The sequence below is a fragment of the Spermophilus citellus genome (genome assembly GCF_964194105.1).
Source record: "Spermophilus citellus genome assembly, chromosome: 11".
In the NCBI taxonomy this organism is placed as follows: Eukaryota; Metazoa; Chordata; class Mammalia; order Rodentia; family Sciuridae; genus Spermophilus; species Spermophilus citellus.
The window spans coordinates 79,036,604-79,057,743 of record NC_138192.1 but is presented as its reverse complement, the minus strand read 5'-3'; the positions used below and the strand labels follow the sequence as shown (position 1 = coordinate 79,057,743).

The 21,140-nt window shown below is 31.8% G+C and overlaps 1 protein-coding gene across 5 annotated transcripts in view; it reads left to right on the top strand.

Moving 5' to 3' along the window:
• LNPK (lunapark, ER junction formation factor) overlaps positions 1–21,140 on the top strand; it is a 78,360-nt gene that overhangs the window by 44,498 nt on the left and 12,722 nt on the right. For 3 of the 5 annotated variants that reach the window (XM_081261919.1, XM_081261920.1, XM_081261923.1), the window contains 4 exons: positions 2,767–2,979; positions 14,350–14,455; positions 15,607–15,677; positions 16,635–16,805. In XM_081261919.1, coding sequence (XP_081118045.1) covers positions 2,767–2,979; positions 14,350–14,455; positions 15,607–15,677; positions 16,635–16,805 — 561 coding nt within the window. Of the gene's footprint in view, positions 1–2,766; positions 2,980–14,349; positions 14,456–15,606; positions 15,678–16,634; positions 16,806–18,021; positions 18,106–21,140 lie in introns of all 5 variants that reach the window. The other 2 variants (XM_081261922.1, XM_081261921.1) reach the window with 2 other exon arrangements.

Below are 21,140 nucleotides of genomic sequence, written 5' to 3'. Positions count from 1 at the left end.
CTTATTAAGTACTTTTTGTGTGCTCTATCTAAGCTCTTATGTGTTGATTTTCTTATTGCAACAATCATAAGAGGTAAGTATTCTCATTATGAGAAAACTAAACTGAGAGATGTCATTAATTTGGAAAAGCCTGCATGCTCAAGAACTACAACAGAGTAGAGCTAAAATGAAGAAAGTTTGAACAAGTTTGCTTTCCATAACTATGCTATTTATCATAATTTTAAACTTTGTTGTCTTTCTTTTTTTAATATAACGTAGATTTTTAAAATCTCATTTTTATTTTTTTTGCTTAATATTTATTTAAAGCCATTGTAGACATGTCCTCATACTTAGCAAATATGATTTTTATTGAATTGTTGATTGATCATTGAGAATGTTCAGACATTCTCTAGTAAAGAATTAACCTTATAGAATATATCTTATGATATTTTGCCCCAGTGATGTAGATTGCTTGATAATTTTCTTTTGGAGGATTGTATTTTACATTTGAATGTAGGAAATACTGAATATAAACAATATGCCTGCTTTGTTAGGAACTTTTGTTTTTAATATAAAAACATTTGTGAATGACAAGTAGCTAAAAGTAGATAAATCTTAGCTATTCTAAGAATAGCTAAGATTGTTTCATAATATTTTGCCAAGTATAGATTTGGCACTGTATTTCTAGCTATTTAAAACTATTGATAATTGTAAACCTTTGTTACCTGCTTTTTCTTTGAAAATGATAAAACTATTTTCCCTTTCATGATTCTTCTATAACATTTTTTTTCTCTTTGCCTAAATTTAGATTTAGAAACATTAAGCTAAGTCTCTTTTATGGATCACTAGATATGATGTTATTTTTTAATTAGTTATAGACCTTACCTTTTAGTAGCATACAATTGATATTAAAAGAGTGTCCGTGCTAATTTTCACAGAGTAAATGCTCATTCAGAGCAAAGTCTTAAGTCTTTATTCAAGAAGTGAAAAGAGGGCTGGGGATGTGGCTCAAGCGGTAGCGCGCTCGCCTGGCATGCATGCTGTCCGGGTTCGATCCTCAGCATCACATACAAACCAAGATGTTGTGTCCGCCGAAAAACTAAAAAATAAATATTAAAAAATTCTCTCTCTTTTTCTTTTTTTAAAAAAAAAAGAAGTGAAAGGATAACAGCTACTTTCAGTATAGTCTGATTATATGCTGAATTTTTATTTGTCTAAATAAAAATGTCTGTTTTTGAGGTATGCTTTACCTGAAAATTAGCTAAAAATTATTTATAGTATTTGATGGCTTATTTCTTAATTAACAATTTAAATTATTAAATATTAATATGATTTCAGTAACTTGTGCACATTTAATGGCTTTCTTAATGTGCAACTGCAAATGGCTTGATTAGAAACTGAATTATGCACCAATAGAAAATTTGTTGGTTCTACTAATTATCACTGAAATAATTTGAAAATAACTTAGTAAGGGCTGGAGGTATAGTGCTAGTTTTGTACGGGCCAGGCCCAGGGTTGAATCCCCAGCTCTGCAAAAAACTAAAAAGAAAAGGAAAATTCCTAGTTGTGAAAACACTATTCAGTAAATGTCAGCTATTAGTGAATGGACATTATCTTATTTAATCCTCAAAATAATTTTGTGGGTTAAGAATCTTATCATAATTTTATAAAGAAATAGGTTTATCAAAGCAATCCATCTGAGGTCATGTAGCTAGAGCTAGATTTCAACCAAACCTTAACTATTAAGGTCCTTAACTAGTTAATAGACTAGTTTGATGTGGACTTAAAGCTGACACCGGAACTATACTTTCAGGGAACCTTTCATAAAAGTCTTTAATTATCTGAATCCAACTCTAAAGTGTTTATCTTCTTGAAGTATACATGTTTATTCTTCATGCCAATTAAAACATAACTTTTTTAGTTTCGGCCCACTAATTCAGAATTTGTAAAAATTTAATGTGATACATAGCATTTAAAAGTTATAAAGGGCTTTTTGAGATCTTACTGCTGACATTCAAGTAAGATATTAGATGGAATGGGGAATGTTAGAATTTAGTTTTATGTTATTGAGTCATGAAATATTTTCTGTAAAAGACCACGTAGTAAATGGCTTTGAGAATCATATGGTCTCTTTTGTAACTACTCAACTCTTTGAAAGCAGTTGTAGACAGTATGTAAACAAGAGAGTGGAACCGTGTTCCAATAAAACTACAAAAGCAGGCGGCAGCCTGGATTTGGCACATTTGCCGACCTGTACAGAGAATCTTATAATTTTTACAATTAAAAGTTAAGATTTATTTATGATGAAACTTCATATGGAATACAACTTTTCATATATTAAAATATTGGCAAAAAGTTAGGAATGTATAAATTAGAATAGGCATGGTACCTAAAGAATACTTTTTTAAAAAACCATTTCTGTGACTACTTATTTTCATAATTCCATAATATATGCAGTCACTTATTTCTTAAGATTATTCTTATTTTTGAATCTTAACAAACAAGTCTGCTATTTGGAATTTCCACTAATTTTGATAAACTTTCTTTTATTATAGTTAGGAAGATTTACTGTAAACAAACATGACATAATTAGGTGATGATGAGTAGATATATCAAGGTTTGTTGTGTAAATATGTCCAGTTGTAGGTTCAGAATGGATTTCTCATTACAAGTAGTTTTGATCCTAGAATACCTTTTGGTGTCATAGAATTTTAATAAGTGTCATTTGTGGTGTTGGCAAATATGGTATGTTGAATATTCAATCTAGTATATACTTACACTTCTCAGAGATTCGTCAGCGAACTGCAGTACAAAGAAACCTTTCTCCAACACCAGCAACCTCTAATCAGGGCCCTCCTCCACAAATTCCGGTATCTCCTGGACCACCAAAGGACACTTCAGCCCCTGGTGGACCACCAGAAAGAACTGCTACTCCAGCCCTATCATCAAATGTGTTACCGAGACGTCTTGGATCCCCTGCTACTTCAGTGCCTGGAATGGGTAAACAGAGCACTTAATGTTATTTACAGTTTATATTGTTTTCTCTGGTTACCAATAAAACAGGCCATTTTCAGACGGTATGGAAATGGCATTTCATTTGGAAATAGCAGAGCAGTTATCTGATTAAGCAGGAGTTCCATATTCAATTAGCCATAACTCTTTACAGCTGGCACCTTGTGATGATACTGAAACCTATTTCTTGAGCTCATTTAACTGTTATGGCTTCTTTGTTTAAATGGCAATAAAACTTTGTAGTATTCTGTAGTCAATAGTTTAGCATATCTTTTTATATTCAACTTTAGAAGGTTCAGATTTATATGTAATAGGGATAGAAGAGAATACTTTTGGAAAGTGTTCATGTTCTTTGCTAGTTCTGGCAATACATTCTTAAATATGACAATCTATTTCAGGAAGCATAGTCCTGCATTTTGGTTTCCAATGTTACTGTTGTTAATATGGACTAGTAGATCACCCTTCCCCCTTTTAAAGTCATGGAACCTTATTATTTTCTGGCATATACTCTATAGAGTTCTATTAACATTTGCCTTTACTATTTTATTGCATAGATTCTTTTTTTTTTTTCAGTCTGGTGGACCTATAGGAGAAGATTCCATTCTACAGCATAACATATAATATATTACTCTGTGGTTATTTTTGGAGTGTGGTTGGGACATGGAAGTCCATTGCTTTATTCAGCACATCACATTATTTTATACAGAGTTCCATGTTAGATTTTTTTTAATGATAATAAATTATTTTATTTTAGGATATTCAGTTCTAATTTGGGTTACTTTGATATTCATGATTAATTACTAATATAATTTATGATGATGACAGGCATAGCAGTAGTTGGTATCAGATAATTGGCATTTATGTAATAAAATCAATAAAAAATCAATTACTTGTTATAATAGATTTTTTTGCCTTTTTTCCTTTAAAAACTACAGCATAAGGGATGGGGTTATTGCTCAGTGGTAGAGCACTTGCCTAGCATGTATAAAGCACTGGGTTCAATTCTCAGTACTGCATATAAGTAAAGGTCCATTGACAACTAAAAAATTATTTTAAAAAATTACAGCATAAGATTTTAGAATAGGAAACATTTATGATATTTATATTTATATATAAACATTATTATATGTACATGTATTAATATATGTACATATTATAAATATGAACAGTACAATATTTTATATTAATATATCAACATAGATATATTTATAAGATAATATATTTATAATTTATATATTTATGTTACATATTTTATATTTTAAACATAATGTATAATATTTATGGTTATTTTTATCAATTATATATTTATAATAAATTTATAAAAATAATTATGATTTGGGCTGGGGATGTGGCTCAAGCGGTAGCGTGCTCGCCTGGCATGCGTGCAGCCCGGGTTCGATCCTCAGCACCACATACAAAAAAACAAAGATGTTGTGTCTGCCGATAACTAAAAAATAAATATTAAAAAAAAATTCTCTCTCTCTCCCCCTCTCTCACTCTCTCTTTAAAAAAAAAATTATGATTTATTTTATTTTTTTTCAGTATTCCTGTTGGTTTTTAGTGGTACATAACAGTAGACTTTATTTTGACGTAATTATAAAAGCATGGAATATAATTTGTTCTAATTCACGCCTCAGTGCTTCTCCTTCCCCATCTTTCTCTCACCCCCATTCCCATCCGTGTACTTTAGTGATTGTTTGCTATTATAGTATTTTCCCCCTTTGATTAGTGTCTTGTGGATGTATATAATGGTGACATTCACTGTGGTATATTTATATATATATACACACACATATATATGTGTATATACATATATATGTTATATGTATATATATGTATACACACACACATACACACACATATATGTACATATGTACACACACACACACACACACAGAGGAATATTAGGTTAGATTCATTCTACTGTCTTTATACCATTTCTCCTCCCTTACTTTAATTCTCCTTTGTCTACTTAACTAGTCTTTCTTCTATTCTTCTATTTTATTAATTCCCCCCACTTTATTTTGGATTAGCTTCTGCATATCAAAGAAATACTTTGACTTTTTGGGACTGGCTTATTTCACTTAGCACAATAGTCTCCAGTTCCATCCATTTACCGGCAAATGCCATAAATTCATTCTTCTTTGGGGCTGAGTATACTCTAATCTATAATATTTATGTGTTTATTTATAACAACTACATATTTGTATTTAGAAAAAATTTATAAATAAATTTGTTTCTTAATTTATAAACAAGATGACTACAAATGAAATGTATACAAATGATAGCTTCTAAAGAATTTAAAATAAAACTTAAATTTGACATATGACATCACTATGAGGCAGACATAGTTTTGTGAAATTGAGAAAAGTTAAATTGATTGAAAATCACTCATCTTTCCAGTTGTTAGTTTTTAGTTTGGATACCCATGATTTATAAAGTTCTGGTTGATTAATGAACTTTTTTTGGTGTGAGTACATGAATTATATCCATTTATGTATCTAGTTTTTTTTTTTTTGTGATACCTTTATTTTGTTTACTTAGTTTTTTTTTTTTTTTAAATGCGGTGCTGGGGGGCTGGGGATGTGGCTCAAGCGGTAGCGCGCTCGCCTGGCATGCGTGCGACCCGGGTTCGATCCTCAGCACCACATTCCAACAAAGATGTTGTGTCCGCCGAGAACTAAAAAATAAATATTAAAAAAAATTCTCTCTCTCTCTCTCTCTCTCTCTCTCTCTCTCTCTCCTCTCTCAAAAAAAAAAAAAAATAAAAAAAAATAAATGCGGTGCTGGAGATCAAACCCAGTGTCCCACACATGCTAGGCAAGCATTTTACCACTGAGTCACAACCCCAGCCTGTATATTTAGTTTTAAAGAGATAAAAATTTAGCTATTTATATAATCGTAAGAGCCGTATTTTATATGTAAGGATAGGGCTATAGAAGGAACAATGATAAATAAATAAATAAATAAATTCAATTATCGAGTATAAATTATCAGAGTGCATGACAAGACTCAAATATATGATTGCTACAAGGATCACACTTGATATATAGACTAAAATAAAAAGATGAAAAGAAATATAACATGCAAATGCTAATCATAAAAAAATCTAAGGTGACTACACAATATCAGAAAAAGGAGACTTCCAAATGAGGAGTACTGCCAGAGATAAAGAAGAATTGTAGCTGTTTTCTATTGCTCCATAATAAATTACTACAAGCTTAGTTGTTTCCCATGCGTGAATTCAGAGTTCTGCACATGGCTGGATTTTCTACTCAGGTTATTACAAGACTGAAATCAGCCAAGTTGATCTTTATCTGGAAGCATACTCTCGTTGTTGGAATAATTCGATTCCTTATGGCTTTATGACTGAGTTCCCTATTTCTTTGCTGGCTGCCAGTGCTCTCAGTCCTGCCATTCTTGACATGTGGTCCCCTCCAAATGCAAGCCAGTGACAGGACACTGAATCCTTCTCATGCTTCAAATTGTTGACTCCTTCTGTGATGTGCTACCTTCAAGTGATTAGATCAGACCCACCAATAATTCTCCCCCTCTTAAGCTCCATAGTGCCTTTCTAACATAATCTCATCCTGATATTAAAATCCATCGTTTTAGAGTCCTGGAGATTATTCAGGTCATGTCCACTAGAGGGGCAGGACATTTTGTGGGTCAACTTAGAACTCTGTCACAGACATTTCATAATGCTAAACTAATCAATTTTTCTCATCAGCAAAACTTAATGTGTTTATACCTAACAACAGGGCTTTGAAATACATAAAGCAAATATTAATGAAACTAAGAAACACATTTTCTCAGTAATTAGTAGAAAAATAGAAAATTGGTTAAGATACAGAATACTTGAATAACACAATTAACAAGACTGACCTGACATTCTAGAACATATTCCCAATTATTTTAGCATGCCCATTCTTTTTTTTTATTGATTGTTCAAAACATTACAGAGCTCATGATATATCATCTTTCATACATTAGACTCAATTGGGTTTTGAACTCCCATTTTTACCCCAAATACTGATTGCAGAATCACAACTGTTACATACTCACATTATTACATAATGGCATATTAGTGACTGTTTTTTTTAAATATTTTTTAGTTGTTGATGGACCTTTGTTTATTTATTCGTTTATATGTGGTGCTGAGGTTGGAACCTAGGGCCTCACCAAGGCAAGCACTCTGCCGCTGAGCCAGAGCCGCAGCCCAACATGCTCATTCTTTTCAAGTTAACATAGTATATTCACCACGGTAGACTGCATATTGGAACATGGAAATTTTCAATAAATGTGAAAGGATGGAAATTACACAGAATATACTCTCTGGCCACAAACACATTAGATTAGAACTCAATAAGAAAAAAAAAAAAGAAGGAACAATGACCTAAATTTCACGTGAATGTAAATAAAACTTGTTTCCTAAAGTTTCCAATTAGTTTCTTTGTGAAAGGCTGTTTACATTGTACATTGCCAAAAATATGAATGAGTTAAATGATTTATTATAGAGAAGATTAATAATTCATTTTTTCATTATACCATATTTGTGAAAGAGAATCAGTTTGATGTGTATTACCACAGGGCTCCCATATGTTTGAAAATTAATAACCAGCAGGTACTTGATAATTTGCCAAGCTGTGTAAAAATGACCAGTATATTTACAATGATGGTTTTTGATATTTGTATTAATTACTCTTGTCTATAATAGCTTGAGTATGAAGATGCATTATTTTAAAAGTATGTAAGGGCTTTAAGATATTTTTATGGATCTGTTGGCTTATATATCCAGATTGCTTTGTGGACATATTCACTGAAATATTCTAGCAAGTTGAATTGGTTAAATGTTTTCAAAATCTAATCTGGGGGCTGGGGTTATACTACATTGGTAGAGTGCTCACCTAGCCTTTGTAAAAGACCCTTGGTTTAACCCCCAGCACTGAGGGAAAAAATCTAATTTGGTATGCTTATTCAGGTTGAAATTTTGTCCACATTCAAGTTTATTTTTCAATGACAATCTTGTTCCTTTAAGATATTAATATAGTATCACTACTCTAAAGCCAGTCTTGAATACATTATAGTTTTTTGTCACAGCCATTTTGAAAGCCTTGTATTCTTGTATCACAAGACTTGTTCCAAGAAGGTCCCATTTTATTTTAGTCTCCTTTGAGGTCTCTGCGTAAACCTTCATTGCTATCCACCTTACTCTTATGTTCATTATGTCTTGTTTTATAAAGACAAACATCACATTTTATTCTCTCATTTTTCTTTTCAGTACCTTCTATGTTGTCTCTCAATTCAGAATATCTCCTATAAGTAATCGTTTTCAGAGGTCATAGAGTCACAATTTATGAAGTTTGAATGGTTGAATGTTTTTGAAAAAACAAACTTTTGTTTGTTTTTTAAATAGAAAAAAGCCAAACTTTTTTTTCTTTTTTTTTTTTTTTTTTTTTTTTTGTCCACAGACTTGGGAGCCACATACAAAATATGATTCCTATTACTTTTATCTAATATAAATTATTACATAAACTGTTAGTCTTCTACTCTCCACTCCCCATTAGTCTCTTTTGATATTATCTTATTTATTAAATATAGTATATCTCTCCATGTATTTAGGTATTTAATTTTTCTTACCAATATTTTATAGTTTTGTGTATAGGTTTTATCCATTTTTTGGCCAAATTTACATCTAATCATTTTATATTTTTGGTGCCTTTGCAATTAATTAAGTATTTCTAATTGTTCATTGTTAGTATATAAATACTCACTTGATTTTTGTATGTTGATCTAATATCCTATAACCTTCCTAAACTCACTATTAGTTCTAGTAGATTTTGTATAGATAACAGTGTTTTCTACTTAGATAGACACATTGTCAGTGAATAAAGAAAGTCCTACTTTCCCTTTCCAATCTGGCCTTCCTTTATTTATTTTTCTTACCCTATTACTCTAGCTAGAACCTTCAATACAATCTTGAATAGAAGTGAGGAAGAGTAGACATCCTTATCTTAGTGTTGATCTTAGGGAAAGGCAATTCCTCTTCACCATTCACATTATGTTAGCTCTGTATGTTTGCTTTTAAATAAATAACTCTATCAGGTTGAGGAAGTGCCAATTCAGTTGTTAGTAATAAGTGATACGTTTTCAAAATACTTTTTTTTTTGCATTTATTGAGATGTTCATATTATGTTTGTTTTGTTTTAGCATCTGTTCATGTAGTGAATTATATTGAACATTAAATATTCAACCACATTGCTTTCCTAGGATAGATCTCACTTGGTCCTTATGTTTTCAGTTTGCTAACATTTAGTTAAAAATGTTTATGTCAAGGTATATTGGTCTGTAATATTAATATATATATTACAGACCAATTAATAATATTATATATAATTATATATATATATAATTTTAATATCTTTGGTATTGGCATCAGAATAATACTAGCCTCATAGCTCTTCTTTAGTTTTCTGGATAAGTTTGTATGGAATTGGTATTACCTCTTCCTTAAATGTTTGGTAGAATTTACCAATTGAAGCATCGGGCTTAGTGTTTCCTTTGTGGAAAAGGATCTTCTTTTCTTTCTTTTTTTTTTCCCACTGAAAATTCAGTTTTTTAAAGAAAAACTGTAGAATAATATCACATGTGAACATAAGATGCAGCAATTCTTTTTAAAAAATATTTTTAGTTGTAGGCAGACATAATACCTTCATTTTATTTATTTTTATGTGGTGCTAAGGATCGAATCCAGTGCCTCACACATGCTAGGCAAGTGCTCTACCACTGCGCTACTACGCCAGCCCAAGATATAACAGATTTTTTCCTTTTTTATTTATTCATTTTTAAAAATTAATTTTTAAAAATGTTCATATGACAGTGTAATGCATTTTAATTCATATTACACGTATAGAGCATAATTTTTCATATCTCTGGTTGTATACAAAGTATATTCACATCAATTCTTGTCTTCATACATGTACTTTAGATAATGATGATCATCACATTCCAACATTATTTTTAACCCCAGCCCCCTCCTTTACCCTCCCATCCCTCTGTCCTATCTAGAGTTCATCTATTCCTCCCTTGCTACCCCTCCCTACCCCACTATGAATCAGTCTCCTTATATCGGAGAAAACATTCATCATTTGTTTTTTTGGGATTGGCTAACTTCACTTAGCATTATCTTCTCCAACTCCATCCATTTGCCTGCAAATGCCATCATTTTATTCTCTTTTATTGTTGAGTAATATTCCATTGTGTATATATGCCACATTTTTTAATCCATTCATGTTTTGAAGGGCATCTAGGTTGGTTCCACAGTTTAGCTATTGTGAATTGTGCTGCTATAAACATTGATGTGGCTGTGTTCCTGTAGAATGCCGTTTTTAAGTCCTTTGGGTATAGACCCATGAGAGGGACAGCTGGGTCATATGGCGGTTCCATTCCCAATTTTCCAAGTCTCCATATTGCTTTCCATATTGGCTGCACCAATTTGCAGTCCCACCAGCAGTGTATGAGTGTACCTTTTTCCCCACATCTTCACCAACACTTATTTTTGTTTGTCTTCATAATAGCTGCCATTCTGACAGGAGTGAGATGAAATCTTAGAGTAGTTTTGATTTGCATTTCTCTAATTGCTAGTGATGATGAATATTTTTTCATATATTTGCCGATTGATTGTACATCATCTTCTGAGAAGTGTCTGTTCAGGTCCTTGGCCCATTTATTGATTGGGTTATTTGGGTTTTTTTGGTGTTTAGCTTTTTGAGTTCTTTATATAACTTAGAGATTAGTGCTCTGTGTGAGGGGTAAAGATTTGCTCCCAAAATGTAGGCTCTCTATTCACCTCACAGATTATTTCTTTTGCTGAGAAGAAACTTTTTAGTTTGAATCCATCCCATTTATTGATTCTTGGTTTTAATTTTTGTGCTATAGGAGTTCTTATTAAGGAAGTTGGGCCTAGTCCCACATGATGGAGATTAGGGCCTGCTTTTTCTTCTATTAGATGCAGGCTCTCTGGTTTTATTCCTAGGTCCTTGATCCATTTTGAGTTGAGTTTTGTGCAAGATGTAACAATTCTTGACAAAATTTTAGCAAACCAAATAGTTTGTGTCTTTTTGAATGAGATCTGGTAGTTTGGTAGTCTTTCAAGGAATGTTACATCTAAACTTTAGAATTTATTGCCATAACATTGTTCATAATATTCCTTTTAATATCTTTACAATCTGGAGTTATGCTGTTTCTGTCACTTCTTTTTTTAAATTTTTTTTTTGTAGTTGTAGATGGACAGAATGCCTTTATTTTATTTATTTTTATGTGGTGCTAAGGATCAAATCTAGTGCCTTAACACGTACTAGGCAAATGCTCTACCACTGACCTACAACCACAGTTCTGTTTCTCTCACTTCTGATACAAGTGTTTGGAATGTTTTCTCTTTTCCTCTGATTAGTCTGGCTACAAGTTTGTCAATTTATTCATCTTTTCAAGGAACCAGCTTTTATCTATTATTTTTATATATTTTATTTTATTAATATTCTATTCTGTTTCCTTTGGGTTTCATTCGCTCTTCCTTTTTAGTTTTTTTTTTTTTTTTTTTTTTTTTGGTACCAGGGATTGAGCCCAGGGTGCTTCAACACTGAGCGACATCCCCAAGTCCTTTTTTATTTTGAGACAGGGTCTTTTTTGTTTGCTTGTTGTTTGAGACAGGGTCTTGCTAAGTTGCTTAGGGCCTCTCACTAAGTTGCTGAGGCTGGCTTAGGATCTTCCTGCCTCATTCTCCTGAGTCACTGGGATTACAGGCATGTGCTACCATGCCTGGCTCTTCTTTTTTAGTTTTTTAAGGTAGAAACTGAAGTTGTGAATGAAGCCGAAATCATGGATTTTGAACGTATCTTCTTAAAAACAGGTTCTTAGTGTTATAAATTTTCCTCTAAGTACTACTTTAACTGTATATCAAAATTTTTATTTTTTTTGGTTAAAATACTTTATAAAGTATTATATAAAATACTTTAATACTTTTGATTTTTTTGCTTTGACTCCTGGGTTACTTTAGATATATGTTATTTAGCCTCCAAATATTTAGTGATTTTTCAAATGTTTTTCTGTTGCTGATTTCTAATTTCTGTTGTGGCCAGAAGACATATTTTGTGTGCTTTGAATCTTCTTAAATATACTGTGACTTGTTTTATGTCCAGAATGTCATGTATGGGTAAATGTTTTCTGTTTTCTTGAAAAGAACATACAGTGTGTCCCTTTTAGGTAGAGCAGCAGGTATAAATGTCAGTTAGGTGAAGTTAGTAGTTGTTCAAGTGTTCTGTATTATTCCTGATTTTTTTTCCTGTCTGCTTATTTTATCAATTATTGAGAAAAATATTAATCTTCAAGTAAAATTGTGTATTTATCTATTTCTTCTTGATTTTTATCCATTCTTATAATCTTTTTCTTCATTAAGATGATATTCAGGTCACATAAATTTAATATAATGATTTATATGTTTGCATGTTTGGGTTTGAGTTCAAATGTTCCATCTGAGTTTTTTTGTTTTTCCCTTTTTTTTTTCTGTTACCCTTTTCTCTTTTTCTGCCTTTTTTGGGGTTAGCTTTTATAATTTCATTTAATCTTATTGGCTGTCTTATTGGTTATAATACTTTTTTGTGTTCTTTTAATGGTTGTTTTGGGGTTTGTAGTGTATAATTTATCACAAACCCTTTCAAATGATATGACACCATTTCACATATAGTTTTGAGAATCTAACAACAATTTGCTTGTGCTTGTGCTTCTCTTCTGGTCTTTGTGCTTTTATTGTTACACATTTTACTTCTATGTATATTATAATCCCATAATAAATTATTATTTTTCCTTTAAATAGTAAATTATCTTTTAAAAGGACTCAAATAATAAAAAGTGTCCTTGTTTACCCACATGGTAACCTTTGCAGATGCATCTTATTCCTTCACATAGCAGCTTTTTGTCTGTTGTCACTTTCCGTCTGCCTGATTTTTGTTGTTTCTTATAAAGTAGTTCTACTAGTGATAAATTCTTTCAGTTTTGAGTGTATATTTTATATCTATATCTGCTTGAGGTTGTCCCACAACTTTCTGATTTTTTTTCCCTTAAAATTCTTTGTATGGCTTCTATTGCTACATCTTCAAGTTGACCAATATTTTTTTATGCAATACCTAAATTGCTGTTCACCTCTTTCCTGTAAAATGTTCATCCTAGACATTGTAGTTTTCATTTGAAGAAGTTGAGTTTAGATGTTTTTATTTTTTTCCAGTCTCTACTTAACATACTGAATCTTTCCTCTAGATTCTCAAACGTGGAAGATAAGACAAAATAAGTCTTTTATGTTTTTGCTGACCAATCAACTGTCAATTTCTGGGCCAGTTTTGGTTAATATTTCTTATTAATGGGTGTTATTTTCTTGTTTATTTGCATGGCTAGTAATTTTTGATTTGGTGCCAGACAATGTAAAATTTTTTTATTCCTCTACAAAACTCTTCTGAATACTTTGCCCAATGACCTGTGTGTTACATTTTCCACTGTAGTTATTTTAATAGGCAGTAATTTTTGTCTTTGTGAGTACTAATTTCATTCATCTTTTTGGTTGGCTCTTCTAGTCTGAGGTAGTTTCCTCACATGCAGCACGGGTCATTAATCTGCCTAGTAATCTGGGAGACCCTCTTGAAGATCTTTAAGTATTCTATCTTTGTGCCATCTCCCTTCTTTGGTACTCTTTCACATGAACCCGAGTTGCCCTGGCTTCCCCAGAGTTCCAGTACTCTCTTCTCAACTCTGGGAACTGCTGTAACTGCTGTACTTTCTCTGGTTTTACTTTCCTTGCCACACTTCCTGGAAACCCTGTAGGCAGTAAACTGAAGCAATTGTTGGGCATATTTTGTTTTAGTCACTAAAGAAACATTAACTTACATAGCCTGTTATCTTGTGTTTTTAATAGTCTGTTAGTTCCTATATTTTGCGTAGTATTTTAGGTGGGGTGGTAAATCTTATCCTTGTTACTCTTTTAGAATATAAAATGGAAGTCTTCTAATTTATTTCTACAGGGCTTTAAGAGTTTGGGTGTGTTAAAAATTAGTTTGTACAGAATCTTACATGGTTTTATCTCCTAATTATGTTGCTGATGTAGCATATATTTAAATAGTTATTTTGTAGTATATTATTTTTAATGAAAATTTAAGCGTTTTATAGAGATTTATAAGAATTAATATTTTACTGTTTTGTTAAAATCTTCCAAAAGAGTTCTAGCAAGCATACGTAGTTCTTGGTAATTGAATTAAATTTTATTTGTATCTTATTCATATAAATTTTATTTGTGCATATTTATTTATTTAATAGGCCTTCATCCTCCAGGTCCACCTTTGGCAAGACCCATTCTTCCCCGAGAACGAGGTGCTCTGGATAGGATTGTTGAATATTTAGTTGGTGATGGTCCACAGAACAGGTAATGTTTGCTAGGGTGGTAGATAAAGGAAGATGAAAATATTGGTATGGATGTGTGTGTACACACACGAGCTGTTATACTTTTGTGGCTCCCATTTCCTGGTTTTTAGAACATAATAGAGTTTTGTATAAAATAATATGTGTTCAGTTGTGTTTTACTAGGAATTTGGACAAAGTAGTATAAATAAGATCCATTTGTAAAAAACTGAAATTAACTCTCCCAAAAGATTAATTTTATAGAACTGGAATTCTTTCTTTGAAATGTTTAAACTTGAATCATAAAAATAATGAAAACCTGGTAGGTTGTAAAAATGGATTTTTGTAGATGTCATTACTGGACATGGTGATGGTAATGATTTTAATGATAATGAAAATCATTTACATGTACTTAGCACTTAAAGTTATCAAAATATTTTTCCAATTATTATCTTAATTATAACTCTAGGAAGATAGATGTGATGTGAATAGAACAGTTGTCTTAGCATAAACTTAAAGTATTCATTGGATAGTAGAGTAGATACAACTTTATGAGTTAATATTATCATTTTAATAGAAGACACCAGAGTTTAATGTTAAATAAATTATATATTATTTAGAACAGAATTACTTTGGATTGAACCAACTATTTGTTGAGTGGATGTTCAGAGAACAGACAATATATATAGTAGATTTTTAAGTGTAACAGAAAAGTATAGGAATGATGTCGTCTAGAAGTTAACTTTGGACTAAATTACATAAAATTAAATGTATTTTTTATTGCAAGATTTCTCAGAGGTTTTAATTATATTCATTGTGACTCTTCAAGAGGGTTCCATCTTTTCCAAACATATTTGACTACAAATTTGGAAACTATGACCCCCAAGAATATACATTGGGAAACACTGGAATTTAAGTGTACTGTTATCAGATATGTTTCTGCTGACTTAATAAGGATTTCTTCACTTTATTTTTAATTTGATATATGAATTATCTTTTAAAAAGGTTGAGACTTTGGTGTAGATTAACTTAGGCTTTTAAGGAGTATTGTTTATGATATTCTAAGTAGTATCTAATCTATTATAGCATGTTTAATTGTTTTAAAATATAAGTAGCCTTTCCCGTGAACTTTGCCTGTTTTTGTGACTCGTATGTTTATTTTTCCTTTTGGTGTAGGTATGCTCTTATATGTCAGCAGTGTTTTTCTCATAATGGCATGGCTTTGAAGGAAGAATTTGAATACATTGGTAAGAATTATTGGGCAGTGAGACATAATATTTTACTCAAATATTTTACTCTATGCCACTTCCTATGCAATGCCATTTTATTTTAGATTTTGTCTTTGTATACATTGGCTGGGCATATTGTTTTTATTTAATACCCAGAGCAAAGCAGGGAAGACAACTAAGGTTTCTTCTTCATATAATATACAGTGACTAGGCCAGTTTTTCTCAAACTAAATGTGCTTCAGAATCACCCAAAAGTTTTTAAAAAATTATGATACCTAGGACCCACCAACAAAGAATCCAATTTAATTGGGGTCTAAGCATCAGCATTTTCTTTCAAGTTCCCAGATGATTCTCTTGTGCAGACATGTATCAAATATTTGTTATAAATTTTGATTCTGAAATATGACATACTGCATTTTCTTGGGCAAATAAACAGGGTTCTAGATTTTAGAATATCTAATGTTCTGTTAACTAGAAATACAAATTCAGTAATATATTTAAATCATTAGTAGTATAGTCTTTTCTGCTTTGGAATCAATACTCTCATTCTAATAATAATAGGAGGTATGTTTTAAAATTAACTTTGTTTAGAAAACTTACCATGATGTGATTAAAATAACATGAATCTTCTGGACTTGGTGGCACACACCTGTAATCCCAGCAGCTCAGGAGGCTGAGACAGGAGGATCACAGGTTCAGAGCCAGCCTCAGCAACTTAGTGAGGCCTTAAGCAACTTTGTGAGACCCTGTCTCAAAAAATAAGAAGTGTTAGTGATATGGCTCAGTAGTTTATCACCCCTAGGTTCAATCCCCAGTGCCCATAAAAAATAAAAATAATAATAACATGAATTTCACATGGTATAAATAGCTTTTGAAAGGTTCTTTGTTTACAAAAGTAATCTTGTGAATTATCTGATTAGTCTTTGAACTTTCTTTGGTTTATGATTTTGCTTATTTAAAAAAAAAAATTTGCAGCTTTTCGATGTGCCTACTGTTTTTTCCTGAATCCTGCAAGAAAAACCAGACCCCAGGCTCCAAGGCTTCCAGAGTTTAGTTTTGAGAAGAGGCAGGGAGTGGAAGGTTCAAGTTCAGTTGGTCCCTTACCATCAGGAAGTATGCTTTCATCAGAGAACCAGCTCAGTGAAGGTATGAATATGTGAATTAAATTCTTTTTTTGTCTCTTACTAATAATGTATGCTGTTTAACCATAATTAAAACATAATGCTTAGAGATAACAGTGGATTAATTTACCAGATTTTGCAGCATGCACATGTCAATTTTGCTCTAATGGCCTCCTATGTAAGTGGTATGATGTGTTTCAGTTTTAAAATCCAGGTTATATTGTGATATGCAGCATATAGCACCAATTAGATAAATATTGTTTATGGAGTAAACTTTTCTAAAACTAATTTGACTGGTAATGTGTTCATGGGATCATTGAAAAATTTTATCTGAGTAAATTAGATTACTAGAATTATGAAACAATTATTTATAATTATGAAATACTTTGAAAATTTGGGATTAAAGTGGTAAAGTAGATAGGTGTCTACCACTTGGTAGAAATTACTGGAAAGCAGGAAACTTTGGAATTGAAAAGTTTTGTTTGTATTTTTTGAATGACTATGTCAACAGGACTGTGTTCCGTTGAAACAATTTATAGAGGTCTATGAGATTAACAGTCTTTGATATAAATTCAACCTTATTTTACAGAGACAGACTTTATCAGAACTTGTATTTTAGAATTCATCTTGCAATTCTGCTTTAGGAATTCTTAAGGAAGTTTTGTGAACATTTATATAGATCGAAGATCTGACAGTTTTATGTAAGATTTGAGAATATTTTTAGACTTTGAAGAATGAATCTAAAATATGCGTGTTGATTTAGGCTTGGCTTTTGGCTTACTAACAAATACCTAAACACATTTCAATACAGATAGTTATGACAGAGACCTGTATACTTCCAACATCGAATCAATGCATTCATCTTCTCCAAGTCTACAACATCAACTCCAAACACACGGTCAATTTTTTTTCCCCCCCCGATTAAAAGTCACGCTCTGAGCTGCATGCTGTTACAAGCCAATCATCAGCCTTGCCATTGCAATCTCTTGGAACTGAAAATTAAAGGATTTCATACTGAAGATGCCTAAAGGAAAAAAATGAAGTCTTTTCCATGAGTAAACTTGCTAAAGTGAATATTCAAAAGCCAGTAGTTGGGATTAAGAAAAGGAAGAAAAGATAAGAAAAAGCAGCACATGAAATAAAAATCTTGATAATGGGTTCCATGCTTTATCTTCTCTGCTAAGGTCAAGATAGATAGTTAGCAAACATCCAGCTATACCTTTCCTTCTCATCTAATCTAGGAGGAACAATATCCCAGAAGTCTCATTTTTCTGTCTGAAATCTCCGGAATGAAGTCTAACTGGCTCAAATTCAACCCCAATAAGGTAATGTTAATAGTTGAAGATCAAACTTGAGGCAGGGTCTGAGTAGTAGTACTTCTCTTCGGATTCATCAAAGTGGCTACAAGCACCTTTTTTTCCTTTGGCTATCCAGAAGATTGAAAGTTTTTTCCAAGACTCTTATTGCCATACTATGATACAGTTATGAGTTCCAAGCTGGATTTCTTAAGTAATTTCTGGAAGTATTTTTGGTGAACAAGTGAAGCTGCATTTGTTTTGAATGCCTGTGGTGTACCTTTACAATTAAATTGAACTATTGAATAAGACTATGTCATCTCAATGATTTGCTCTGTGTAGCAGCAGCTAATGTTAACTGGGAGCTTAAATTTTTGATTTCTAAATTTTTCAATGATGTATAAAGTTGAGGACTGATTTTTCCTTGCTTTAATTTCTGTAATTGTAAAATATTGAAATAGCTTCTTGATAGTAGCAGGAACTGTAGAGGTTAAATTATCATATTTACAGGTGGACTCAAAAAGTAACGTTCTTCTGTCTGAACTCCTCCTTCAACAAATATCAGTAACCATTTATATGAATGATCTAAATAGTAGAAGAACCTTTAAAGATTTTTTTTTCCCAATCTGTGACACAAGAGTTCGAAATTGAGTTTTGTTTGGATTCTGATATTAGAAGATTTTATTTAGGATGAGTCACGAGGCTCTTACAATCTTACAATCTTTGTATCACTCTTTAGAACAACATATGGAATTTTGGAAAGTTTTCATCAAAGAGACTTAGAAGAAATTTTTTGCATTAATTGCTCATTTAAATTACTAGATAGAAGTAATTTCTAAAAGTAATCCCCCCTGCCCTGCCAGAACTTATGTATCCAGATGCTTTGGTGACAGATAAGAAAAAAACAAGAAATTAGGGATATGGATTATTTTTTTTGTCTGGGAGCATATTAGATATGGTATGCCAAAAAATGAACTGCTTTTAGATTCCTCAATTTCTTTTATGATTAAATGATAGTACAGTAATATTGAAATCTTTGCTAGGTGATATTAATGTGGTGTATCCTAAAGTTTTAACTTTGTTAAAAAATGTGCTTTCTAAGATATCTGATATGTAGCATTCTTTTTGTTAGATATGGTAATCATTAGAATACTATGTTTTTCTACATTGTTAGTATGCAAGTATGGTGACTTTTTTTTTTTGCCAACATGTTTAAAAATTTTTAATATTGTGTTTTCATTGCTCAGTTGTGTTTGTATAGGTCTCATATAATTATTTTAGAAGTTTTCATGTAATTACTTTAGTGGAAGACAATTTTTATTCAACTGGAATAACTTACTAATAAAACTTACGGCATCTAATCAATACTATTAAAAATAGTAAAATTTATACAAAATTAAATTCATCTTGATAATCTGGTTTCTATTTCTTTTATACAAATACTGTTACCATTAGGTTATGTTGAATAAGGGAAAGTTCTGGCTTTAGTAGTTTTGTTATTATGCTACAGGAAATAGAACTATTTGATAATGAAAATTTTTATCAGGTCCTAAAAGCTTATGCCTTTGTTTATATTTAATTATGTTCAGTTTTCTCAAAATGTAAACTTGCCTATAGTATATATTCTCATATGTTTGTTTAAGACACAAAGTTTAAATTGAGAGCATAATAGTTTAAATTGAGATCACTTCTTAATAATACAACTTTTTAAGTTTAATACTAGCTATTTTCTCATAAGTGGTTATAATTTAATTAAATTTTATTCACTGAGTCATTGGGTTGGGCTGGGTTCTTCCTTAAATATAAAGTTGATGGTTTTCCTGAAGGCAGGAAAATCTTATAAAAACTGTCTTGTTCAAAGACAATTGTCAATTTTAATTTAATGACATTCTTTGAGTAAGTTTGTAGTTTACACATATAGTGAGCACTAATATGTTAGCAAGGCAAAAATAAATGAAGGTTGTTATAATAAGATATAAAATAATCTTACTATAAATCTTCAAAATTTAATAAATTGATATGTAATTTTAATGTGTTAGGCAAAAATAAATTAGTATTTTTAAATTTTCTTTTTTTTTATTGGTTGTTCACAACATTACAAAGCTCTTGACATATCATATTTCATACATTAGATTGAAGTGGGTTATGAACCCCCAATTTTACCCCAAATGCAGATTGCAGAATCACGTCGGTTACACATCCACAATTTTACATAATGCCCTATTAGTAATTGTTGTATTCTGCTACCTTTCCTATCCCCTACTATCCCCCCTCCCATCTTCTCTCTCTACCCCATCTACTGTAATTCATTTCTCTCCTTGATTATTTTCCCATTCCCCTCACAACCTCTTATATGTAATTTTGTATAGCAGTGAGGGTCTCCCTTCATTTCCATGCAATTTCCCTTTTCTCTCCCTTTCCCTCCCATCTCATGTCTCTGTTTAATGTTAATCTTTTCTTCCTGCTCTTCCTCCCTGCTCTGTTCATAGTTGCTCTCATTATATCAAAGAAGACATTTGGTATTTGTTTTTTAGGGATTGGCTAGCTTCACTAAGCATAATCTGCTCTAGTGCCATCCATTTCCCTGCAAATTCTATGATTTTGTCATTTTTTATTGCTGCATAGTACTCCATTGTGTATAGATGCCACATTTTTTTTATCCATTCATCTACTGAAGGGCATCTGGGTTGGTTCCACAGTCTAGCTATTGTGAATTGTGCTGCTATGAACATCGATGTGGCAGTATCCCTGTAGCATGCTCTTTTAAGGTCTTCAGGGAATAGTCGGAGAAGGGCAATAGCAGGGTCAAATGGTGGTTCTATTCCCATCTTTCCCAGGAATCTCCAAACTGCTTTCCAAATTGGCCGCACCAATTTGCAGTCCCACCAGCAATGTACAAGTGTACCCTTTTCTCCACATCCTTGCCAGCACTTGTTGTTGTTTGACTTCATAGTGGCTGCCAATCTTACTGGAGTGAGATGGTATCTTAGGGTGGTTTTGATTTGCATTTCTCTGACTGCTAGAGATGGTGAGCATTTTTTCATGTACTTGTTGATTGATTGTAT